This window comes from Electrophorus electricus, chromosome 4 (genome assembly GCF_041902795.1).
Source record: "Electrophorus electricus isolate QZ-2024a chromosome 4, ASM4190279v1, whole genome shotgun sequence".
Taxonomy (NCBI): domain Eukaryota; kingdom Metazoa; phylum Chordata; class Actinopteri; order Gymnotiformes; family Gymnotidae; genus Electrophorus; species Electrophorus electricus.
This window is the reverse complement of record NC_137500.1, coordinates 34012850-34035643: the sequence shown is the minus strand read 5'-3', so window position 1 is coordinate 34035643 and position 22794 is coordinate 34012850. Positions and strand designations below refer to the sequence as shown.

General features: G+C 40.7%; 1 protein-coding gene across 12 annotated transcripts in view; it reads left to right on the top strand.

The window, feature by feature from the left end:
- Positions 1–22794, top strand: part of spegb (striated muscle enriched protein kinase b) — a 71401-nt gene that overhangs the window by 28033 nt on the left and 20574 nt on the right. For 10 of the 12 annotated variants that reach the window (XM_027005670.3, XM_027005663.3, XM_081713417.1 and 7 more), the window contains 16 exons: positions 3456–5056; positions 8283–8426; positions 8712–8894; positions 13771–13952; positions 14146–14234; positions 14837–15012; positions 16136–16396; positions 17060–17218; positions 17331–17520; positions 17891–18120; positions 18368–18487; positions 19615–19719; positions 20480–20686; positions 21473–21596; positions 22030–22202; positions 22330–22442. In XM_027005670.3, the coding sequence (XP_026861471.2) occupies positions 3456–5056; positions 8283–8426; positions 8712–8894; positions 13771–13952; positions 14146–14234; positions 14837–15012; positions 16136–16396; positions 17060–17218; positions 17331–17520; positions 17891–18120; positions 18368–18487; positions 19615–19719; positions 20480–20686; positions 21473–21596; positions 22030–22202; positions 22330–22442 (4057 nt within the window). Of the gene's footprint in view, positions 1–88; positions 1207–3455; positions 5057–8282; positions 8427–8711; positions 8895–13770; positions 13953–14145; positions 14235–14836; positions 15013–16135; positions 16397–17059; positions 17219–17330; positions 17521–17890; positions 18121–18367; positions 18488–19614; positions 19720–20479; positions 20687–21472; positions 21597–22029; positions 22203–22329; positions 22443–22794 lie in introns of those variants that run through there. The other 2 variants (XM_027005671.3, XM_027005664.3) reach the window with 2 other exon arrangements.

Below are 22794 nucleotides of genomic sequence, written 5' to 3'. Positions count from 1 at the left end.
TGGGGGTCCGAGGAAAGTGTGTCTTTAGCTAGCGATTACTGTGGTAGCACGTTCAGCCTCTATAGAGGAAGGACTTTTTCTATTCCTCTGTAAGTAAAAACATTCCCAAGCTCAAATAATAAAAAACATACCAACCCCAGCAGACACAGTCCACAGCATAAACAGATCAAACCAATAAAAAAATAACTCCCATCAAATCCATAAACATCCCTCCATTCCAGTTCTGGTGCCACAGGAGACCCTCGCTCGAACATGGCATGTGTGTGTGTGCTGAGGAAGCAGAGCAGAGCCTGAGGTGTAATCTCTCTCACCTCACTCTCAGAGCGGGGAATAGCGCCTCTCTGAGGCCCATTATATCACAGCAGGGCTGACAGTAGCCACTGTGAGTGGGCTCTCCGTGTTTGGATGGGGTTCAGTTCAGCCCACAACGAGAGAGCTGCAGGAATTGCCAAAACTGGTACAATTAGTCATGACTCACTCACAGCTAGAGATTCAGTAAACTAAAACAATGACTCACTGGAACAAGCACCAAGTCCAAAGCCCCGTTTTGTTTAACAACAGTTTTTTTTGTTTTGTTTTTTTCTGACCCTCACTTTGACACAAATATCATACTTGCATAATGTCTAAAGTGCTGTTAAGAAAGTGGAAAACTCGTCATGAACAAGTTTTTTTGGTTTTGTGGTGATTTGCTATGATGTTGGCTTCATCAGTTGGCTAGCACACAATGCACATAAAACAAGTCAGAGGGGCTTTGAATATATCTTCTGGTTTAGTCAGTCTTCTTTGGCACTCACAGCCATCTTGGAGCGAGGGATAACTGCACCCAACACCACTCAACAGGCCCTCACTCCCCAAAGATATGTCCCAAACTCCAGTAGACAGCTCTCATTTAAATCAAATATAATTTACCAGCCATCTGCCCACAAATAATAATTCATTAGGAAACTGTCCCAAATTCATCACAGAACATTCACATTCAGTGCTTCTGATATTACAGTCTGGTATTTCTGTGCAGTCTGGTATTTAGATCTAAGCACTGTAGCTTCCCTCTCGCTCTCATCTATTAATTTTTGTTCTCCATCCCTGTGCTTGTGATCTCACTTTTCACCTGTCCATTCGTTTGATGTTCTGTCAATGGACTGCATGGACCATGCACGGAAGTGAATTGATGATGGCGGGCTAGTCCTGTTCCTGTCTGAAGCTGAGGTAATCTTAATGGCTTGTTCCTAGAGATGGCAGGCACAGGGCACTGCCATTATGTAGTCATTATTGCCATTATTCATTAATGTCCTGGCCTTTAAAATGGCCAGCCAGTAAATGTGTGCCAGATCAGTGTTACATAATGTAGCAGCAGAGGTTCAATGACTGTACAGCACTGCTGACTGCATTGCAGCTGAATGTTATAGTTTTGTAAGGATTTTAGGTAAATGCTCTGCTTCAAAGTAAGTGGTGCAGATCTCACCATAAAAATTCATGCAATGTTTGTACATATTTCATGGTCATACTGTCACACCCACACCTGTCCTCTGGATTATAATAACCTGTAGAAGCAAAAGAATAGGATGTATTTGTGTTCATTGGATTATACAATATCTTAGAACACAGACAAATCTGATTTAATTATTCTCTAAACCCTAAACAGCAAATTAGAAATTAGATAAACTAAGTTGACAATTATACCACCTCCCCTGCTTTCTTTGTCCCTCATCTAGATTTATTTATTTAAGTTCATACCTTCCTTTGACCCCCATTGTCCATAAACAAATTATTTTCTTTTTCTTTTTTTGTACTGTTGTTTTGTATTTTAACTCACCCAACAATGGATGCAAAAGCAAAGCCTTGGTGTTGCTTGTGTTGTGGTGATTATTTGCGTCCCATTGCTGGTGTGAGGTGCCACTGAGCCTTCCAGGTTCTCCCTGTTTTCTCTGCATGCTGGCTTTGAAGAACTGTTTCAGCATGAACTTTTCCTTGCATGAACCTTTTGTCAAATCTTAACATTTTAAGAAATTGAAACACTTTAATGGATACATATTCACACCTACTTGCTGTCAACTAATATGTGGTTCAAATTCTGTCCCTGGTTTTATATAACAATCAAATAATTTAGATTTTTGATCTTAACCAAGAAAGCACAAAACATTAACGAACACAAAAATTGCCACATTTTTCTTCTACTGAAAATGTACACGCAGTAACTGTAACATCTGTAAATTTGACTATTTGAAATAAAATTTTAAATGTAGAAACAACTCTTGGTAATTTATGGCTATTTCATTGTCCATCAGCTTAAGAAGTGCTATTGTAGTGTATATTTAATTTAAATGTATTTTTAAAAATTTCTCAACTCAGATCCAAGAGATATCTAATTGTTGAATTTTCATAGTGTACTAACATCACCCACTGCTAATTAACATCTTTATTTTTCCCTGTGTGCATGGCCATGTTCAGTTGCATGACAGTGCTTGGGTGATGTTCATGCAGTCTTCTACACTGGATACCCCATATAGAAGTAAGTCCAACTATTTGGAGGGTGGGCAGGAATTCAATGCAGTTAAGAGTAAAAAAAACAAAACAAACAAACCTACATCTCTTTCAGAAGTCAAGTGATTGCAGTTTGGTGTGGACAACAGCTAGCATTCTGGATGTTTTCCAGTTCCCAGCTGATTTCAAATCCACCCTCCCCTCCCTTTCTGCACTCTGCTTGATGACTCAGCATGAATATTTATGTGCTTGTTCTAAATTATTATTTCCTTCCCAGCTCCAAGTGGCTCGAGACTTAACTCTGTGGTTATCCAGTGGTACATGGTGGTCTAGTCCAGTGTTTTTGGAAGGCATAGGCTAGTAGGCACGGTTTAATTTGGCTTCACCTAACCTACACACCTAGTTGTATTGTAAAGTCATCTTGATTTGGTTCTCCTGTGATGATGGGTAAATCATTTTCTGGTGACACAGTAAAACCTGGTCTTGACTGTCACCCCAAGACCAGCGTGAAGCATTTCTATTTCTTTCATGTTTTGAACATCTCCTCACAGTATTTAGCCAGTTTTGCCAGCAGTATATAAGTAAATATACAATATATACTTAATATATAAGTGAATATGTAGACTTTACTAAGTATATATAGTAGAGACCTGTCATATTTTTTTATTATTATTTCTTTACCCCTCTCATAATTGGAAAAGTTTTCTATTTTTATACCTCCAGGTCATAGATGCAATTCAAAACAGTCAAATTTTCTTACTCAAGAAAAACACATGGTGAAATAGAAATACACAAAAACCTAGATACAACTGAAAGAGATACACAAGCATCTGCAAATTCCTGCTCACTTGCATTCTGGGCCCAACAAATCAAAACGCCTCTCTGGCCCCCTGTCCTCTTCCAAACAGCTGGGCTCCTCCCACTTATTAACCCAATACTCTAACAGAACATTTCCATTAATCACCTTCTTTCAGGAGCCAGTCTGAGGAAGTTTTGAGGGAATCTCCCCCACAAGTTCTCCCACCCCCCTCCCCCAAAATTGCCCGTTCATCCACCTCTCCCATGCTCGGTCGCGCTGGTTCAGGCCCCCCCACGCCCCTCACTCCCCGCAAGAAAGCCATCGTGCCGAGTGAATATCAGGACACGGTACCTGGAGAGTTTGAAGAGAAGATCAAGCAACCCAAATCCTCAGCCATGTCCCAAAGCAGTGCACAGGACTCACGACCCCAGACTCCTGTCAGTGAGTACTCCCGGAAGGACCTGACTTCCCGTCCTTCGCCCAAGCTCACACGTGCTAGCTCTAAGATCTTTGAAAAGGTGCGTGTTTTTGAAGAGCGGAGAAGGAGCATCGACAACCCCGAGGGCTCCATCTCAGGACGCTCTTGGGCTGGATTTCACAGAGCCCCTTCCATAGACTCCGATGATGGAGGAAGCCGCCTGGGAATCTCAAGGGAGAGCTCCAAAGAGGACCTCCATGAAGCTTTGAAGGCAGATGCAGAACAAAGGAGGTCTATGTTCCGGCAGAGGGCTGCCTCTCTGGAGGACAGACCTCGCTATTCTCAGAAGGTACAGGACATTGAAAACAAGTTCACAGAGGAACTTCAGCGCATTAAAAAGCTTGTGGGAAAACCCCACATGAAGAAGTCTTTCTCCACTGAACAGCTGTCCACCTGCCACAGGAACAGGCAACCTGTGAGGAAACTGGAGCCCATCCCACCTCAGGTGCTCCAAAAGCTGCAAGACAGGGAGCGTGCTGAGCAAGAGAGAAGCAAGAGAGAACGAGCCAGGGAATCTCCCCCACCAAAATCACCCCAGGTTCAAGCAATGCGGCAGACCCAGCAACAGCAGTCACTTTTACAGGAGCAGGTAGTTCGAGAGCGATCTCCTGTCACAACAAAAACAGCAAGCCGAACGGCAAGAGAATCATCCCCCTTAGAGGCAATGCCCGCATCTGAGTTACCTGGACAAAGGTCTCCAAGACTAATACGCGGACCTAGTCCGATTAGAGAGAGCCCACAAAGGTCTCCAACTGTAGAGGTCACCTCCATGGTTGAGGATCGCCCGCGGTCCCCTCGCAAAATGAGGGCAGAGTCTCCTTCCAGAAATGTCCTGGAGATGGCACTGCGCAAGGTGGAGCAGAGGCCTGCAAGCCCACTTGTGAAGAGGGTGACCCATGTCCAAGAGGCAGCACCGGTCCACTCTGAGGATGAGCCTATCCAACGAAAAACACCACTAGAGCTCACACTGCGAAAGCTGGAGAGAAGACCTGAAAGTCCTTTGGTGCAAGGGGATGTGCTGGCAATGCAAGCGCATCCCATCCAGGCACCTTCCAAGCCACTGAGGATTTTATTATCCGCCTCTGAAGAGGAGCAAATGAAGGTCAGTGTGACTCCTCCAGTTACATCCCAGAAGCTCACCATCCCTCAAATTGTTGTTGAAGAGGAGCCCATGGAGACAGAAGCCCCTGCAGCTCCACGGAGTGATAAAGTAAGAAAAAGCCCTGAGGCCAAGGAAGAAAAACCACCGAGAACGAGAGGGAGGGGACGTAGACAAAGACCCATGTCCCCTGAATTAGGTGCGTTTGTTTTTTCTCATTCATGACTGATATCATCTTACAAAAGAATTTAGGTGAATCACTGGCAATGTTATTTATCATATTTAAGATATGAATACTGAATTCATGTGGAGGCCTTAGTTGAAAAATGCTGAAAAACACTTGCTTTTCTATATAAATGTAAACATTGTTCAAGGAGTTTATAGGCTTAATTTTTCTATTTCTCTCACTTTTCTTCAAATTCACTAAATTAATGCTTTTTTAAAAGAATCCCATCTAAACCATGTTTTATTATGAGTAAAAGTAATAATGAAACATGAATTATCTATAGATTTCTGTAGAGTATCTATTAGGATCCTTGCAAAATCAACACAGAGACAAAGGTAATAACACTGTCATGGATATTATCAAATCAAATTAAATTTATATATATAGCGCTATTTACAACAGACATTGTCACAAAGCAGCTTTACAAATGTCCAAGTCCAAGCCCCCTGTGAGCAAGCCAAGGGTGACGGTGGCAAGGAAAAACTCCCTAGAGCATGTGGAAGAAACCTTGAGGGAAACCAAGACTCAAAGGGCGCCCCATCCTCCTCTGGCCGACAACAGTCACCACTATAGTAAAAATTTTAAGAGAAAAATAAATAAATAAATAAAATGTAAAAATAAGCAATTAATGTCTTGTCCAGTTTTCTAGAGGTTTTAGTCTTGTCCCAAAGGTGTGCACATGCCCGAAACACATCCCGCAAGGGAACGTCCATCAAGGCCATCCGGTTATACTGGATTGGTGGGAGTAGCCATGGCAGCTGAGACGGGTTGAAGCTCAGTAACATAATGAGGTGTAGGTAGATGTACCTCGACAGAAAATAAAAATAGATTATTAGGCATGTCCTGATATGAGCATGTGTAAATTAGGGAACTACAATGTGCAAAGATGAACTCAGGCAGATCTAGCTATGGTAGCACTGCTAAAAGGAAAGAGCCAGAAGGAAACACAGGCAGGAGGGCACCCTGGAACATCAGCACTCCACCGTTCTCAGTCAACAAACTTGAGTGACAAAAGAGAGGTGAAGTGACAGCATCATAACATCCCAGTTTGCCATAACTCTTTACACTTTTACCTAAGATGGGAAGTAGTTAATAAAATGCCTGACTGTACAAATAGGTTTTCAGTCTAGCTCTAAATATTGAGACTGTGTCTGAGTCTTTTACAGGAAGGTTATTCCATAGTGTGGGAGCTTTATAGGAAAAGGCTCTGCCCCCCTGTGGTAGATTTTCTTATTCTTGGTACTAATAAAGAGCCTGCAGCTTTTGATCTAAGCAGACATGGTGGATTGTAATGCATTAGGAGTTCTCTAAGGTACTGTGGGGCAAGACCATTCATTGCTTTGTAAGTCATTAGAAGTATTTTATAATCAATCCGAAATTTTACTGGGAGCTAATGTAAAGTAGCTAAGACAGGAGTGATGTGATCAAATCTAGTTCTAGTAAGAACTCTATATATAACTATCATCAGCATAGCAGTGGAAACTAACACAGTGTTTATGTATAATGTCAAGGTAGCATGCATAAAAAAAAAGGAACAGATCATTGTGGGACACCTTACCTAACTTTGTTGTATGCTGAGAAGTCTCCATTTATGTTAACAAACTGATAGCAATCAGATATATAAAATTTAATCCAGGAAAGGGCTATTCCCCTAATCCCAACAACATTTTTTAGTCTATCTAGTAAAATGTTGTGATCTATAGTGTCAAATGCTACTCAGATCAAGCAATATAAGCAAAAAATCATAACCCTGGTCAGAAGCCAACAACGGGTCATTAACTACTTTAATTAGTACTGTCTCCATACTATGATTAAGCCTAAACCCTAACTGAAAGACTTCATGTCTCTGGATCTGATTCAGATATTATCTTAGCAGCTGAGCTATAGCTTTTTATAGGATCTTGGAAATAAATGGAAGATTTGAGATCGGCCTGTAGTTTCACAGCTGACACAGGTCAAGGTGTTTGTTTGTTTGTTTGTTTGTTTTCTTTTGAAAAATGGTTTGATTACTGCTAATTTGAATGATTTAGCAACGTAGCCAATGTTCAAGGAGGAGTTTAATTACTTCAGCTAGGATTTCCTTAACAAAGTTTGTGGGCAGTGAGTAAGCAAGTAAGCAAGTAGAGGATTTTGAGCGCAAGCTCAGAGATGTAAGTTATGGTTCTTGGATAGGCGTAAAGAATTCTAGAGTCCTTTTTGGCTTGGTTGTTCTGATCTCTAAGTAGCTGCCCGATGTCATGTTAATACTCTTAATATTATCTCTAATGTGCTTAATTCTGTCATTAAAAAAATTAATGAATTCATTACTACTGTGTGGCATTGTAATCTGAGGATTGGTGTCAGTTTTATTCCTAGTTATTTGTGCAATTGCACTAAATAGAAATCTAGGATTATTTTTATTTTCTATTAGGGTCGAGAGATGAGCTGTTCAAGCACTAATAAGTGCCTTTCTATACTTGAGAAGGCTCTCCTTCCATGCAAGTTGGAAGACTACAAGCTTAGTGTGTCACCATTTACGTTCTAATTTTTAAGCATTTTGTTTTAAATTGTGAATTTGATCATTATACCATGGTACTAATTGTTTGTCTCTAATTTTTTATTAGAGCAACATCATTGAGTGTGCAGCAGAATAGTGATTCTAAGCATTCAGTTATTTGATCAAGTTCTGTGGGGCTTGAGGGTATCCTAGTCACAAATGATAAGTCTGGGAGATTCAAAAATAAATCTAAGTGCAGTGGCTGACGTGATTGTGCATCTGGTTTGAGAGCGAGGTGAGGTTACTATATTCTGGCTCATATGTAGTTCAAATGAAATTAGGGAATAGTCTGAGATGGCATCTGACTGGGGTAATATAACTATGTTCTTTATGTCCACACCACATGTCAGTACTGAGTCAAGCGTATATTCACCAGAGTGTGTGGGTCCTCTTATACATTGAGTGAAACCACTTGATTCTAATATAGAACTAAAGGCCGATCTCAGAGGGTCTTGGGCACTATCAAAGTGAATATTGAAATCACCAACAATAATGGCTCTTTCTACTAGATTAGAGAGGAGTCCTTACCACTGCACAGGTCAATTTTCTTTATGAAAATACTGAAGAAATTCCTGCTTTTTTAACTTTGGCTCTCAACTTTCCTTAAAACTAGAAAGCTGCTGTTACAGGACATACTTGTGCTCATGCCTCATATCTTTGCAGAATCTTCAGATGACTCATACGTGTCAGCAGAAGAGGACCCTCTGGAGCCCCCAGTGTTCGAGTTTCCACTTCAGGACACAGTAGCGTCCTCTGGAGTTGAAGTGCTGCTGAAATGTATCATCGCTGGTAATCCTCTCCCTGAAGGTAAATTCTTCTTTACTAGTTTTCAAACATTTTGAAGAATACCACATTGTTTCCATTGTCAAATTTTTTGCATGGTTGACAATTGCCATGAAGACATGACATGAGGACATGTGAAGGGTTATCCAGTGATACTGCATAGCAACTTCCGACCATACGGTCATGCACCAACATTGAGCAAAGCCAAACATTTCTTTCAGCATCTCCCTGTCACTTTCTCGATCTCATCAAAAATGCTGATATACAAAGAGACATACTGGCTCATGGTTGTTGGTTGTTCATGTCTAGTGACATGGCAGCGGGACAATGTGGAAATAAAGAACAGTCCCACCCATGTGGTCAAAGTGGAGGGAGAGAGGCACTCTTTGCATATCAAATGGACAAAGCCCAGTGATGCTGGCACGTACACCATAACAGCTGCCAATGAGGTAGGCAAGGCTTCCTGCAGTGCCACTCTCTTCATCAAGCCAGGTAGGTGCTAGCTCTCTGGTGGCCTTCTAGGCCTTTCATGATTCATGTGTTACTTATTGAAGCACAATGTATTCTGTAGCCAGAAGGGAGATGTTAGAGTGAACCAAATCCTTATCTATAGCCTATTCCAATCAGAACATGATTTCAAGCAATTTGACAGCAGCTTCGAGTAAAAGGTCTCATCGCTATAAATATTTAAACACTGACACTAATGTACTAGGGGCATTCTGCAGAGGTGGATTTCATCCCTAGTGCTTCTACTGAGGTGCTTGAGAAGCTATTCTATAAATTCTTATAGTGCACTGAATCATGCGAATTAGATTTGAAAGGATACCTTCCTCTTACTGTGTAGAACCATACATATTTGAAAAGAGCCTAAAGGTGAGATAGCATTGCATCTCTGAGCATTGGTGTTGGCATGTTCTACAATGCCAGCTGAGGGGGAGGCATTTTGGTAGGTGATGTGTCAGATTTTGAAAGTGGGGGATTTTAGCACCTCTGGTTATTTCAGTGTGATCAGTGCATGAGGTATTGAATTATTTCATAAACCTATGTTACCACATGGTCCAGATTAGCTGCTCTGTGGAGGGGCTAAGGTCATCCCTTGAGCAAGCAACAATGCTTGAATGATTCCAGTTTACTTTCTTACCATCCTCTTCCATTTGATTTCTTTTTCCTAATACCCCCTACATGCCCCCCCTTACATGTCTATTCTCTAGCCCCAACGCCGTAGCAATAGTTACCATAGCAACTTGGGGGCTAAAGTGAACTTATGAATTGTTAACACCATGTTGCCCTCCCAGTAAGATTCAAAACAAAATGTAGTTGTTTAGAAATAACATGCAGTGGAGTCTAAGCAAACATTTCCTTCATTTGGGCTGTGCGTGTCCTTTTGCTGTTTGGCTGTGTTGAAAAATGCACACACAAGCAGCTGGATGAAATGGATGCATAGCCTGTAATCACATTTAGACAATCTTTGTGTGATATCAACAAGCTGCCTCAGCACTTTTCAGAAGCTATCATTACAAAAGGGAGCATCATTGAAATCAGCACTTAATCATCTTTAATTAATTGCAGTAAGGGTGCTTTTTTGTAAAGGAAACATTTAATAGCTTTTTGAGGGAATAATTTTATGATAATTGGAGGCACCTAGAAAATCTATTGTTTACTCATGCTATAATAAAACAACAGATTGGCAGAAAATATGGATCTTCTTGATATTCTTATTTGAATGGTATAACCAGGGCTTGAGTGGGATGTGAGTGGATGCCATCCCCCAGTAAAAAATAAAAAATAAATCCTTCTCATAAAACTGCCATTACCTTCTTCCATCCCCTTTTGGTTCATTGTGTTATATGATGTCAGATGTCTGTTATAGCACCTGGGAAATTTGTAGGTGTACTGTTACTAAGGCCATAATCTATGGCTGAGCTTTCTCTTGATCTTGAAATGGTTCTGATTTATATCAAATGCCCCAAAGTGCAGTGGTTTACCATGCATGTTATATATCTGTATGCTCTATGAAAAGTAAAGGTCCTTTATGACGAACTAGATACAAATCACTTCAGAAGACACAACTAACTCTTACTCAACCAATAAATTCCAGTTAGTAGTAGTACTTTTGTAGTAACAAAATAAAATGAGCCAAAATAATTGTGGGCTCAAACACATACATGCTCATTGCCCCATTAATCCTGCTGCAAACTGGCACAGGGTAAATAACCCTAGTTCTTAATACCACATAAGAAGCTTTGGTTCCTTGCTCATCTGCAGGGGTGACCAGAAAATTAAGTAACTTCACTCCTAAAAGCAAAAGGAAACTCTTTAAAGGTTAGCTCAGAACTTCTCTCTCATACTATACGAGAAGCATTCGCTGACTGAGCTAGCCAACTTTAAATTTCAAGAGAGCGTCTGTGTATACAGACTTGGTTAATCTTCTCTATGGTAGAATTTCCAATTCTAATAAGTCAACATGCTACTTGCTGTTCTCTCTCTCTCTCTCTCTCTCTCTCTCTCTCTCTCTCTCTCTCTCTCTCGCAAAACGACTCTGCTGACTGGCTGACACTAAACGCTTCAAATGTTGCTGCCTAGATAACAATAGATTAAGTATTTGTCTCAGACATGGATTAGCTACCTAAGTAACAATATAACTATTATGATTAACATTATATAACATGAACTGTCTCAACAGGGCTACATTATTATGGATATGTTGATACTATCTATAAACGAGCTCTTCAAACCAAATCACGATTAGGACAAAATGTCAACCTCTGTTTTGAATGTAAAGTAGTGTGTAATCGAAGCACTCACCCGTTCCTATGCTCTTGGGTTCACATTAAGTATGATGGGAGATGAGGAGAGAGCATTATGAAAGAGGTTGGGGGGATAAAAATGTTTATTCCTCAAAAGGGGGACATAAGAGAAGAGGATTAGAAACCATTGCCCTATATAGTGGAGTATTTAGTTCAGTATATGCAACCAACATAGTTCAGATTCAGGAAGGCAGGAGATATATTATTTATCCCCACATCTCCCCAACCCTCAAACCCTCTCAGGTGAAACCAACCTTCCCTCCTGATTTTTTTTTTCTACAAATTGACCACTAGTATTACCTCATACAGTCCCACTTGACCAGAGAGAAAATACAGTGGCCATCTGTATGACCATCTGCCCATTAAAATTCAAATTTCCCCTTTTGTGATGTCATTTGTATATCTGTCTTCTTCTGAATAATAGCCTGACAGAGCTTTTGCATAAAATCACACTGGATTGAATCACTCATGTGTGTGATGTTCTGACTATGTTTTATAGGATATCACACTATATTTTTATATAATGGCTCAGTAGAAAGAGACCCTTCACCTCAAGCAACCTTTACTTTTCACCTAAACTAAACTGTGCTTTAAATGTCATCAAACACCTTATCTAATACATTAGGTATGGTTAGTTTTATAATTCAGTTTCTGAGGAAAATGCCTATAACATACAATATTGTATTCATATTCTGACCAGACATTCTTTAAACCTTTGCTAAAAAAATTTAAAAAAAAGATACACCATGAATTGTTTTTTGAACACATTTGTATGTACTGTGTATTGTAGATTTACTGACATGACACAAGCTTATCTCTCGCAGATCTGCACGTACTATAAGGTATAATATATAGGGTGGCTGCATTGTGAGCCATAGCATGGCTGTCTCCTCACCTTAAACAGTTCATTTTAACAAGTAGGGGCTCTGTAGATATGTGTGTGTGTGTGTGTGTGTGTGTGTGTGTGTGTGTGTGTGTGTGTGTGTGTGTGTGTGTGTGTGTGTGTGTGTGTGGCTTGGAAATGCTTATTCAGGTGTCTAATTCTGAATTTATAGGTGTAGGAGCACCATATTTTTATTGGTGCTGACAGTTTATTTCAAATGGTGTCACGATTTAACCCACAGCAGAGCTCCACACTCAGCTCTGAACACCATCTCTGGCTTGTGGCAGGTGTCAGGACACACATGTCCTGTATAATAATAAAAGTAAATTTCCTACTGAAGAAAGACATCAATTCATCATGGTCGAACATCTACCTATTCAGCCTAAACAGTATTTTTAGACCTGTTGATGTTTACTTTTTTCCTTTTTTACTTTGCAGAGTTAAAGTTAGTTTGATGTGCAGACTTTTACATGCAGTTAGTAAGTGGTTGGTTTTTTCTAAATGTCACAGGTTTCTAAGCGAATGTCACATATGAGATGCTGTAATTTAAACTCTGCATGAGATGGTAAGTAGAATCCAGGACACGGTGTCTATTTATTCTCCCCAGTGCACAAACAAAATCTTTTCTGAACACAGTAGCACAGGCCTGCTGTGAATGAAACCACTTCACACAAAACATCTTGGCATCATTTTAGATTTTCTTAATTAACTGCATCACATTTTATTATTATGCACTGCAGAATTATTTAAATATTCATAGGCTGTGAATAATTTTTGAATAATTTTAATGGAAAAAGCTTTTGAAAATGAATGCTGGATGCTTAACGTTTTTCATATCATATTATATTTTTTATATTGAGATGCAGAATGTGAAATAAAAGTGAACCTTTAAATTCAGTCAGCATAACAGTAAACCTTTAGGCCTACAGAGCTAATCCTTTCAGTTTCCCATTCCCTGGATGAGCCATGCTTCATGACAGCACATTCCCTGTGGAGGTGAATCTTCACATTGTCACATTGGGAGATTGGAATTGGCATTATAAGATTCATTCTATCCACAGCCACCTGGACCTCAGAAGAGCTCCTTTCTATTTAATGCCTGCCTTTCACATTTAATATCCCTCTAATCCACCTTTCTCCTCTCATGCCAATTGGACTCCAAAGCTTGTCTCACAGAGGCAGTGGATGACCTAGCACAATCCCTGATAGCCTTGCTGAGTTTCATACTTCAGTGGGTTCATCAAGCTGAAATGAGTTTTCCTGTGTTATCAGAGTTTAGGAGTTAGAGTACCATGGGAAGGTTATGAGTACAAGGTCATGTAATGTGTGATGTGTTGTGGATATATGCACAAGCAGTAGACATTCTACTTATATTAAGAAAAAACATAGGTCTTAGGTTTGACTGATTTACTCTGAATGTGACTATTTGGACTAAGAATGTCAGTTATATCTACCATTGACTACCATAACATTTTCTGTAAAATTTAAAAGTGTAATGAAATCCCACTGCCAAACTATGGTTGACATTTTTGGGATAAATGACTAAATAAACTTCCAGAGGACAGCCTCCTTGTGTTCTACCATCAATCATATACTGAAGGATTTTTGTTGAAGCAGGTGTGTAATAGATGAATGTTTTGTCCACATCTCATGCCTGAGCCGGGTGCCTTCCCCTCAGAACCCAGCCAAGACCCAAGGGGCAACCTTGGTGTGCCTATGGACGTTAGCAGCCCCATCACATCTGATGAGGAATACCTCAGCCCTCTGGAGGAGGCCGTGGACTTTGGTGGGACTTCTTACCTGGGCCCCGAACCACGGAAGATCATTGACACTCGATTCAAGGAGGCTCCTGCTTTTCAGGTGATTGACAGTACTTTTTAATATATTGATCTATGTTAGCATTCACAGCTGTCCAGTATGACCCATATTACCTGTGGGCAGTTAAATCAGACCTGCACATAAGACACCACTAAGGACATTACTATTTTTGTTTTTGGATCTTCATGATATAAATAGTAGAAATGACCCTGTCGTGATCTTGTAATCTCTACAGACTCCTCTCAGAGATCAGACCGTCATAGAGGGACAAGAAGTGATCATGTCTGTGCGAATGAGTGGGCAACCCAAACCAATGCTCTATTGGTAAGTTCACCACTGGGTGACAGTATGAAAAATCATAGTGCTGCTTAGTGCTTAGTGTATAGGTTAAAGTCATATGCAAGAACATTATCCCCCTAAATAATGATTCTAAATTACTGAAAAAGGCACCATAATCATCTCAGCAAATATACTGAATTCTGACTAAAAGGGCATTTAGCCAATTATTCTTCAAATTTTAATCACATTATAAAATGCTTTATAAAAAGTGATTTACAATGTTTAACTTCATATTGTAAAGCACTTCTGTAAATCATTCTGGACAAGTGCATCTGCCAAATGCTGTAAATATAAATGTAATTGTTTGATTGGCATAACCTTGCAGTAGGACAAAGTTGGAGTGTAATTTTTTTTAATGTAATTTTTTTTACTAAATGATACAACTCAAATGCAGGTAGTGGAGACACGCTATACATTGAGTGTAGATTATTGATTGTGCTTTTAAGAAAAAAAACATGAAAGAGTTGGAAATTGTGTTTTGTGTCAATATAAACTTCTGGGAGTACTTTTTAGAATTCTGGGAGTACTTTTAGAATTAAACAGAGAACTCAAGATCTCATTACATTATGTTCTTTATCTCGGTCTAGGTTGAGGGACAGAGTGACCATAAAATCAGGCCCTCGGCACATCGTCTGTGAGACAGGGGATGGCAACTGTGAGATGATAATTAAATCTGCCCTGAAGTCCGACACTGGTCTGTACACCTGCAAGATCATCAATGAGTATGGCACCAAGCAGTGTGAGGGCAAGCTAGATGTTAAAGGTGAATATTTTGTCTGTTACCCCTCTGTACCCCAAAAACAATGAGGCCATCTCATCACACAGACCTCTGCACCACAATAACACATGCAATTATATGGCATCTAATTATAGACACGACTGAGCCCTGATAATATTCACTCTACGGCCAGTCATATAGACAAAGGGTTCTTTAAAGATCTGTGGGTCTGTGTTTATGCACACTTGGGAAAAATTTGCTGAGACATGGTCACAGAATCTGCCCTTATTACAGGAAACTGTGGTGGTTTGTGATGCAGTAGGGTAGAGAGCCTCTTCTGTTCTCCATCATATACTTCACATCAGAATTGCACTGAAGGGCCTCTAAACAATAGAAGAGGCTCTCTCTTACAGCAGTGTGTGATTAGAATGATAATTGCTGCTTCTGCCACAGGTACAGGTTTTTCTACATGGATATTATTTTTTGACTATTTTTAAATATGCACATTATAACATATGGTAAGCTTTGTTTTCCATCTTCTGTTATGTTTGATGAAATATGTTTGTTTATTTTAAATAGGTTACATAAAAAAATCATATCACATTGCATTTAAAGTAAGATATTTCACCTGAGAAAGCAAATAGACATTTTTAAAGTAAGGGGAAAGCTTTTGAACCAGCCTTCAAGTAGAAGATGCCGAATAAAAGCAAGGTGACAGAGAGTGAATCACCCTCATAGAGGCTGCAATGGTGAGCCTTTTTCAAGGTGTACATGGATTAAAGTTGCTGGCAGGATATTGTTATCATACAGTGTTGCCAAGCTGCTGCCAAACACAAATTGTTAGCAGATCAGATAATGTTTGTGTCTGCTTCCATAAGTACAAGTTGCTGCTGCCATTGACAAATAATCCATAGATTTCTTTTTTGTTATTTATTGTTCCATGGATCACAATGTATTACATTTTGGACCCTCTCAATCTCAGCTATTAATATCGTAAGATTGTACTGATCACTTTCTTCATGTGCTTATAAATGTATCTTTCTTGCACTACTAAATAAAAAAGGTAGATGTCCAGTGACACTCCAAGAAAACCAACCCCTAATCAAGAATAATGTCACCCACATGCCAGCTCCTGCATGTGTAAATGCTGTGTCCACTGCTCCTACAGCCTCTCCCCTGGAGCCAGGCTTGGCCATCATGCGGCCTCTCAGAGATGTTACTGTGACAGCTGGGGAGACAGCACTGTTCGAGTGTCACATGGTCGGCCCACAGGATGTGGATGTGGACTGGCTCTCTGATGGAAAACTCATTCAGCCTGCCCTGCTCAACTGTAAGATGCACTTTGATGGCAAGAGGTGCAGGTTACTGCTCAACTCCGTGCATGAGGATGATAGTGGCACTTACACCTGCAAACTGAGCACAGCCAAAGGTGTGTAATCTTCCTTTCGCTCTCTTTTTGCTGAAAATGCTATTGGGTGGGTGGAATCTACTAGTTCATGAAACTCTGCAATCACAAAGCCCGCTTCTATCGATTGCTAGTCATGTTGGCATCTAGTAGTGTTCCTTAATCCAGATGTTGTAGGACTAGTAATCCAGATGTTGTAGGACTAGTAATCCAGATGTTGTAGCATTGCTAATCCAGATGTTGTAGCATTGCCAATCTAGATGCTCTAAAACTAGTAATCCAGAAGTTCTATATTCAGGATTTGGGAATGCCCTCCCTGCCAAGGCTTTTTTGTTTCCTCATACACATAATGAGTATCTGAAAGAGATTTCAAGGGAAGGGGAAAAAAAAGCAAAAAAAAGATGTATTTAGGGGTCTTGAGGATTAGGAACCTCTGCTTAAATCTTAGGCATGACCAGTTAGCGCACTGCACAGTTCAGTTCTCTGTGCCTTAACACAGTGGATTTGACACACCTCAAGCATGGTTATCAGCTGGGTTGAGTCACATGTATAAGAGCCACTCACCACTCACTTGCCCACTGCTAGTACTAGAACTGGTCTGTAATATGATTAATATGGGTAGAGATTGCTTTCCAAAATAGCATCGTTTTCATTATCATGGCGATTACCATTCCTTGTTTTCTTCAGAGGAACTGACCTCCTGTGCCAAACTGAAGGTCCTTCCATCTGTAGAGCCACTCTTCACTCGAAAGCTAGACATGCTGGAAGTCATCGAGGGCCGAAATGCACGCTTTGACTGCAAGGTCAGCGGAACGCCACCACCCAAGGTTACCTGGAGCCACTTCGGTAGGATGCTTCTTCCTAAGACATATTGTCTGTCCTCAGTTTAATACCTCTCTTAAAAGTGACCATCATGATCTGGTGTGTCTGTGTGGATACATTTTTGGCCTTCCCTCAGACCACCCTCTGGTGGAGAGTGAGGACATTCGCATCCTAAAGGAAGGTGGCCGTCACTCTCTGGTCATCTCTCATGTCAGCAGCGAGGATGAGGGCTTCTATACGGTGGTGGCCCAAAACCAGCATGGCAAGGCAGACTGTTCAGCTGAGCTGTATGTGCAGGAACCACGGCCAGCAATCTCCTCGCAGATGTAAGAATCTTCACTCTCCCTGACTAATCCTATTACATCCACGCAATGGTAAATGGGCCATTCGCATGCCACTTTACATTAGTACAAATCCCCACAAACAGCCGTTATCCAAGAACATAATCCTCTATAGCCTTTAGCATACAGAGTTTATGCAAATGTTTGCTTGAGGTTCACTGTGGTTTTGTCTACACAGTCTCATTGTTTATTCCTGAAATTAAAGATTCAGAGTCTACTTTGTCTGTCTCTCTCGCTCTCTCTGTCTCTCTCTCGCTCTCTCTCTCTCTTTCTTTCTGTCTATCTCTTCCCAACTCTTCTCTCTCTCTTCTACACACTACACATATCCATCTCTTCCATTCCATCCCCTTTTCAGGGCAAAGTTAGAGAAGATGCCCTCCATCCCAGAGGAGCCGGAGGTGCCTGAGAGCGAGGTGGAACGCTTCACCATGCCTGACTTCGTCAAGCCGCTGTACGACCTGGATGTGCTCGAGGGCAAAGAGGCCATCCTGAAGTGCAAGGTGGCCGGGCTGCCGTACCCCACCATCGCCTGGTTCCACAATGGCAAAAAGATCGACAGCACCGAGGACAGGAAGATGACACAGTGTAAGTTGCTGTTGTATTTTGCTGGCCAGCAGGGAGGTCATGGTGGCAGTGAAATGAGGGTGTCTGGACTTGGGAATTCCTCATGGCTTTTACATGCCCATTCTGAATACCATGCCTTTCTGAATCCCTCGCTATTGTTTTCACAGTAACCTCTCTACATCACTCTTAACCAAGTGCAAACTTTCTTCTTCTCTCTCCCTCCCACTTTCTCTCTCTCTCATTCTCTTTCTCTCTCCCTCTGTCTCAGTCAGAGACATCCACAGCCTGGTCATCCGGTCCGTGTGTCACGCTCATGGTGGCGTCTACAAAAGCGTAATTTCGAACAAGGTTGGCAAAGCCACCTGTTATGCCCATCTCTATGTGACAGGTAAGAAAATCAACAACATCACTATTCCTCCTCAGAGCATGCCTGGAATGCACTGCATGCACTAAACTTATCTGGTCTAAGTGCTTTAGTGCTGTCTACAATAGAACTCTACACATTAGACTTTAAACATATGTGATAGCAGAATATACAGTAAGACATCTACAATTTCCAGTGTTTCTCTTTTTTAGAAGTCTTCTGTTTTAATATGTTATGAAAGGAAGAAACAAGCTGTTCTAGGGGCCTGCAGGATCATATTGTTTTCCTGAGGAAGAAGTTTGGACATTCTCCTGGGTGGGAGGGGTTCTCAGTAATTTTTATGACTGCATTTTCAGTTGAGGGGAGGTTGCAGCAAATTAATTTTCTCTGCAGACAGGATTACATACCCTAATTTACTGTCACAGTAGGTGGCTATAGACCTTAATCAGACAATGATGAAAGATGTGAATACACTTTAAGTAACGACATTGTAGAACTCTACTAGGATAGCATGATTGTGTTTTTAATTTTTCTTTCTTTCTTTCTTTCTTTCTTTCTTTCTTTCTTTCTTTCTTTCTTTCTTTCTTTCTTTCTTTCTTTCTTTCTTTCTAATAGTTATGTTTGTGTTCCACATGACAGAAAATGTGATTTAAATAAGTCAGCCACACTTTCAGCTGTTATGTTGTTTTTTGATATGTTATGCTATGGATTAAGTTTTAGTCAGTGTGTTCACCTTTTCTACCTGTTCATCCTAAAGATTCCTTCAACAGCAGACATTTTTTCACCATCATTAGTATATATTATTTCACATAATACAATACTTTGTCACTACAAGATAATGCAGTTGAGGACCTTTTTGGATGCACATGAAAAAGTTGTTTCCTGTCTCTCTAATGATCATTTCTGAGGGGAACAGTGATGTGCTTCTTTCAGACATTAAGCTGTCTTTTAATCAAATGGATGATTCTAGTCTGTGCTTGATCATTCCTACATCCAGTATCAAAATACGTAGACTTTCATTTCATTTGAAAAATACAGCATATGTCTATGAGCGTGTATGTGTGCTTGTGTGTACATGTTTGTGCATGCACGTGTGTGTGTGGGTAGGTGTGTTCCACTTAACTTTTTTTTGTCTTCTCTCTTTCTCACAGACGTTCTTCCAGATTCGCCAGATGGAGCTCCGGTAATAGAGTCTATCACTGGCAAGACCATCACACTCAGCTGGAAGAAGCCCAAAAGGCTAGACCCCTCCATTGGTACTGCCTCTACTCACGTTAATTTTTATTTTGCTATATTTCTTTTAGAATTATGGGTAAACCTGTTTTTAAGAGTTTCCCATACTTGAAGGACCTGTTGAGGGCAGTTGCTATGAGAATATCAGACATCAGACAAATAAATCACATAACCAGCAAGCCAGATGAACATGAGTTGCAACTCCATATAGTAGGTTATAAATCATGGGAAGAGCTTCGATAAGCTCCTCCCAGGAACAATAGAAACATCCTCTACCCAATTCAGCTATCATATCACAGAAAAGCTACAAGTCAATTCGAACAGTAGCCCCAGGATAAACTGTCAGAAAATCAATATGGGTATGTTTATGGCGTTAATATGCTTTTCTCTTGGCGTTCTTGACACTAAATCTAATATCTATTATACCTACCTTAGCCCACATAGTGAATGCAGGCTGTTCCCTCAGGTATAGTTCTGTCTGGATGCTGAATTGACATTGTATGTACATTTTTGGCATATACTCCCTCATAGTTAGATATTGCCCAGCAGGATATCTTGGGAAATACAGATGAAAGAACCTGCTTCATGAATGACCCCTCAACCACAGATTTATAGTTTTAAAGTGTCCTTGTTTTATACCAACACTCAGACATTGTTGCTTTGATTGATGTACAAGATGGGAATCTGGTGGAGATTATGGTTGAATGATTAAAAATCCTGATCTATCAAACCCAGCAACTGTTGTTTGAAAACATGTACAGTGCTTCCTTTCTGTGGTTCCAGACCCAAGTACCTTGATGTACGCTGTCCAGCAGCAGGCTTTGGGCTCCATCCAGTGGAACATAATTGCCTCCAGCCTGAAGCAGACTTCCTATACAATCACCTCACTGTCCAAGGACATTCGCTATGCCTTCAGGGTCCTGACAATCACAAGCAAAGCATTCAGTAAACCATCTCCTGCCACAGATCCAGTGCAACTCATAGACAGAGGTAGGTATGCACACATGAATACAGGACAGATTTTTTTGGTCATGGCCTTATACCAACCTGCAACTGTAGCCAGTAAGGCTGTCATCTAGTTAGTACTATACCTGTTGTCATAAATGAAGCACCAGAATTAATATTAAACCTAACATTGATCTGTTGAATTATTGTTTAGCCATTTAGGTTTATGCTATGCAATACTATATAAAAAGCTAGGCTTACACAGATGGGTTCAGAAACGAATTGTTCCATATTGCAATAAGATGGATAACAGACATACAACATGTTGAATACTAATTGAATGTTCCCAGAGAGACAGGCAGATCGATTGGTCCATTTCTGAGTCATCTTGTTCTTTCTGGGCAGGAATTCAATCTCTGTAAGGCTGATTCTGAGCCAGGCTCAGTTTACCTTGTCTTATCTTGACCACATGTTATTCTTTAGAGTTTGCCAATCATAAGTGACCAAACGCAAGAAGCATTCCTCGACGTAAAATGGCAGGGCCTGCAGGTATCACAGTAACTCACATGCCAGGTAGAATAGAATTCTGATTAACAGGCTCTGATAACAACTATATCCATGTGTGGCAGAGACAGAGCAAGTTTCACCACAGGTCAAGTGAGAATTCACAAGCTCGAGTTTGGCCTACACATGTGGACACAAACACACATATACACATACACACACACCACACACACACACACACACACACACACACACACATATACACACACACACACACACACACAGAACACAGATAGTAAATTGTATTATATTTATCCACCCATGCAGGTCCTTATCTCCAGGAGGCCCCAGTCATTGTCGACAAACCAGATGTGGTGTATGTGGTAGAGAATCAGTCAGTCAGCATCACAGTCACTATCAACCATGTCAATGCAAATGTCATCTGGAAGAGGTGAGTGCCCATTTGATTATACAGTTGATTATACAGGCTCTGGATATCCCAGAGACCAACTTCATTAAGTAGTATAGATATACCCCAAAAGCAAAACGCCTCTTGGAGATCTCAACTATCTCAGAGGAAGGTCAAAACTAATTTCTACAGCCTGGAAGATCATGAAGTACATCATTGGGCTACGGTATTTTACCTTTGGTGGTTTCTGTTTTGCTTTTGTACTCTTACTTTGCTTTAGCTATTTGAAAATACTTAAATGCCAAAATAACAGGACAACATCTCTGGCAACCAATTTTACTCCAGCTGAATAACTTCCTAGACTTTCTTTTTTGTGCACCTGTAGTGGCAGTGGTATCCTACACAATGCACCTCAGCAACCAGCACTCTACAGTAGCTAAGTTGTAGTTAAACTGTGCTCTGCTGTGTTTCTCAGGAGAGGAGTGACCCTGTCCAACAGACCTGGACTCTTTGAGATGAGCATGCCTGATGATGACCAGCACACACTGAAACTGTGCAAGGTGAAGGGTGCTGACGTGGGCCTACTCACCTTCACCGCCAGCAACTTGTATGGGACCGACTCCTGCCTCCTTACACTGGAGATGGCAGGTGGGCTTAGCACATCTGCTCATATCCAGTGAATTTCATCATTTGTCCTTTTTTGGTGTTGACCCACTCCTTTCTTTTTCTCTCTCCCTATCCCTTGATCTTGATGTCTCTATTCCGCTCTTTTCAGTGGCTCCAACATTTGAATCCATAATGGAAGATCTAGATGTAAGCATGGGAGAAACTCCTCGTTTTGCTGTGGTGGTTGATGGGAAGCCCATTCCAGACATCCTATGGTACAAGGTATATCACATATAACCAGTGATAAAAGTTCATTCTCATTAGCTCTAAATCAACTCTTATATGAACTGGTTCGATAATTATCTCAGTTGATGCATTGGTTTCCCCTTCCAACCTGGTTTGTCAAGGAGTGTCATCCTTGATTCAACACTCTCTCATTCGAAGTTCACATTAATGCTATTGTTAAAACTTTTCTTCCACTTGTGCAACAGTGCAAAGATTAGACCATCCCTCTCTGTCTGCTGCTGAGTCTCTCATTCATACCTTTATTTCTAGATTAGCTGCCTTGATTATTGCAGCTCTCTTCTCCCTGTTATTAACTCTGCCTTACTTCACAAACTCGAAATGGTCCCAT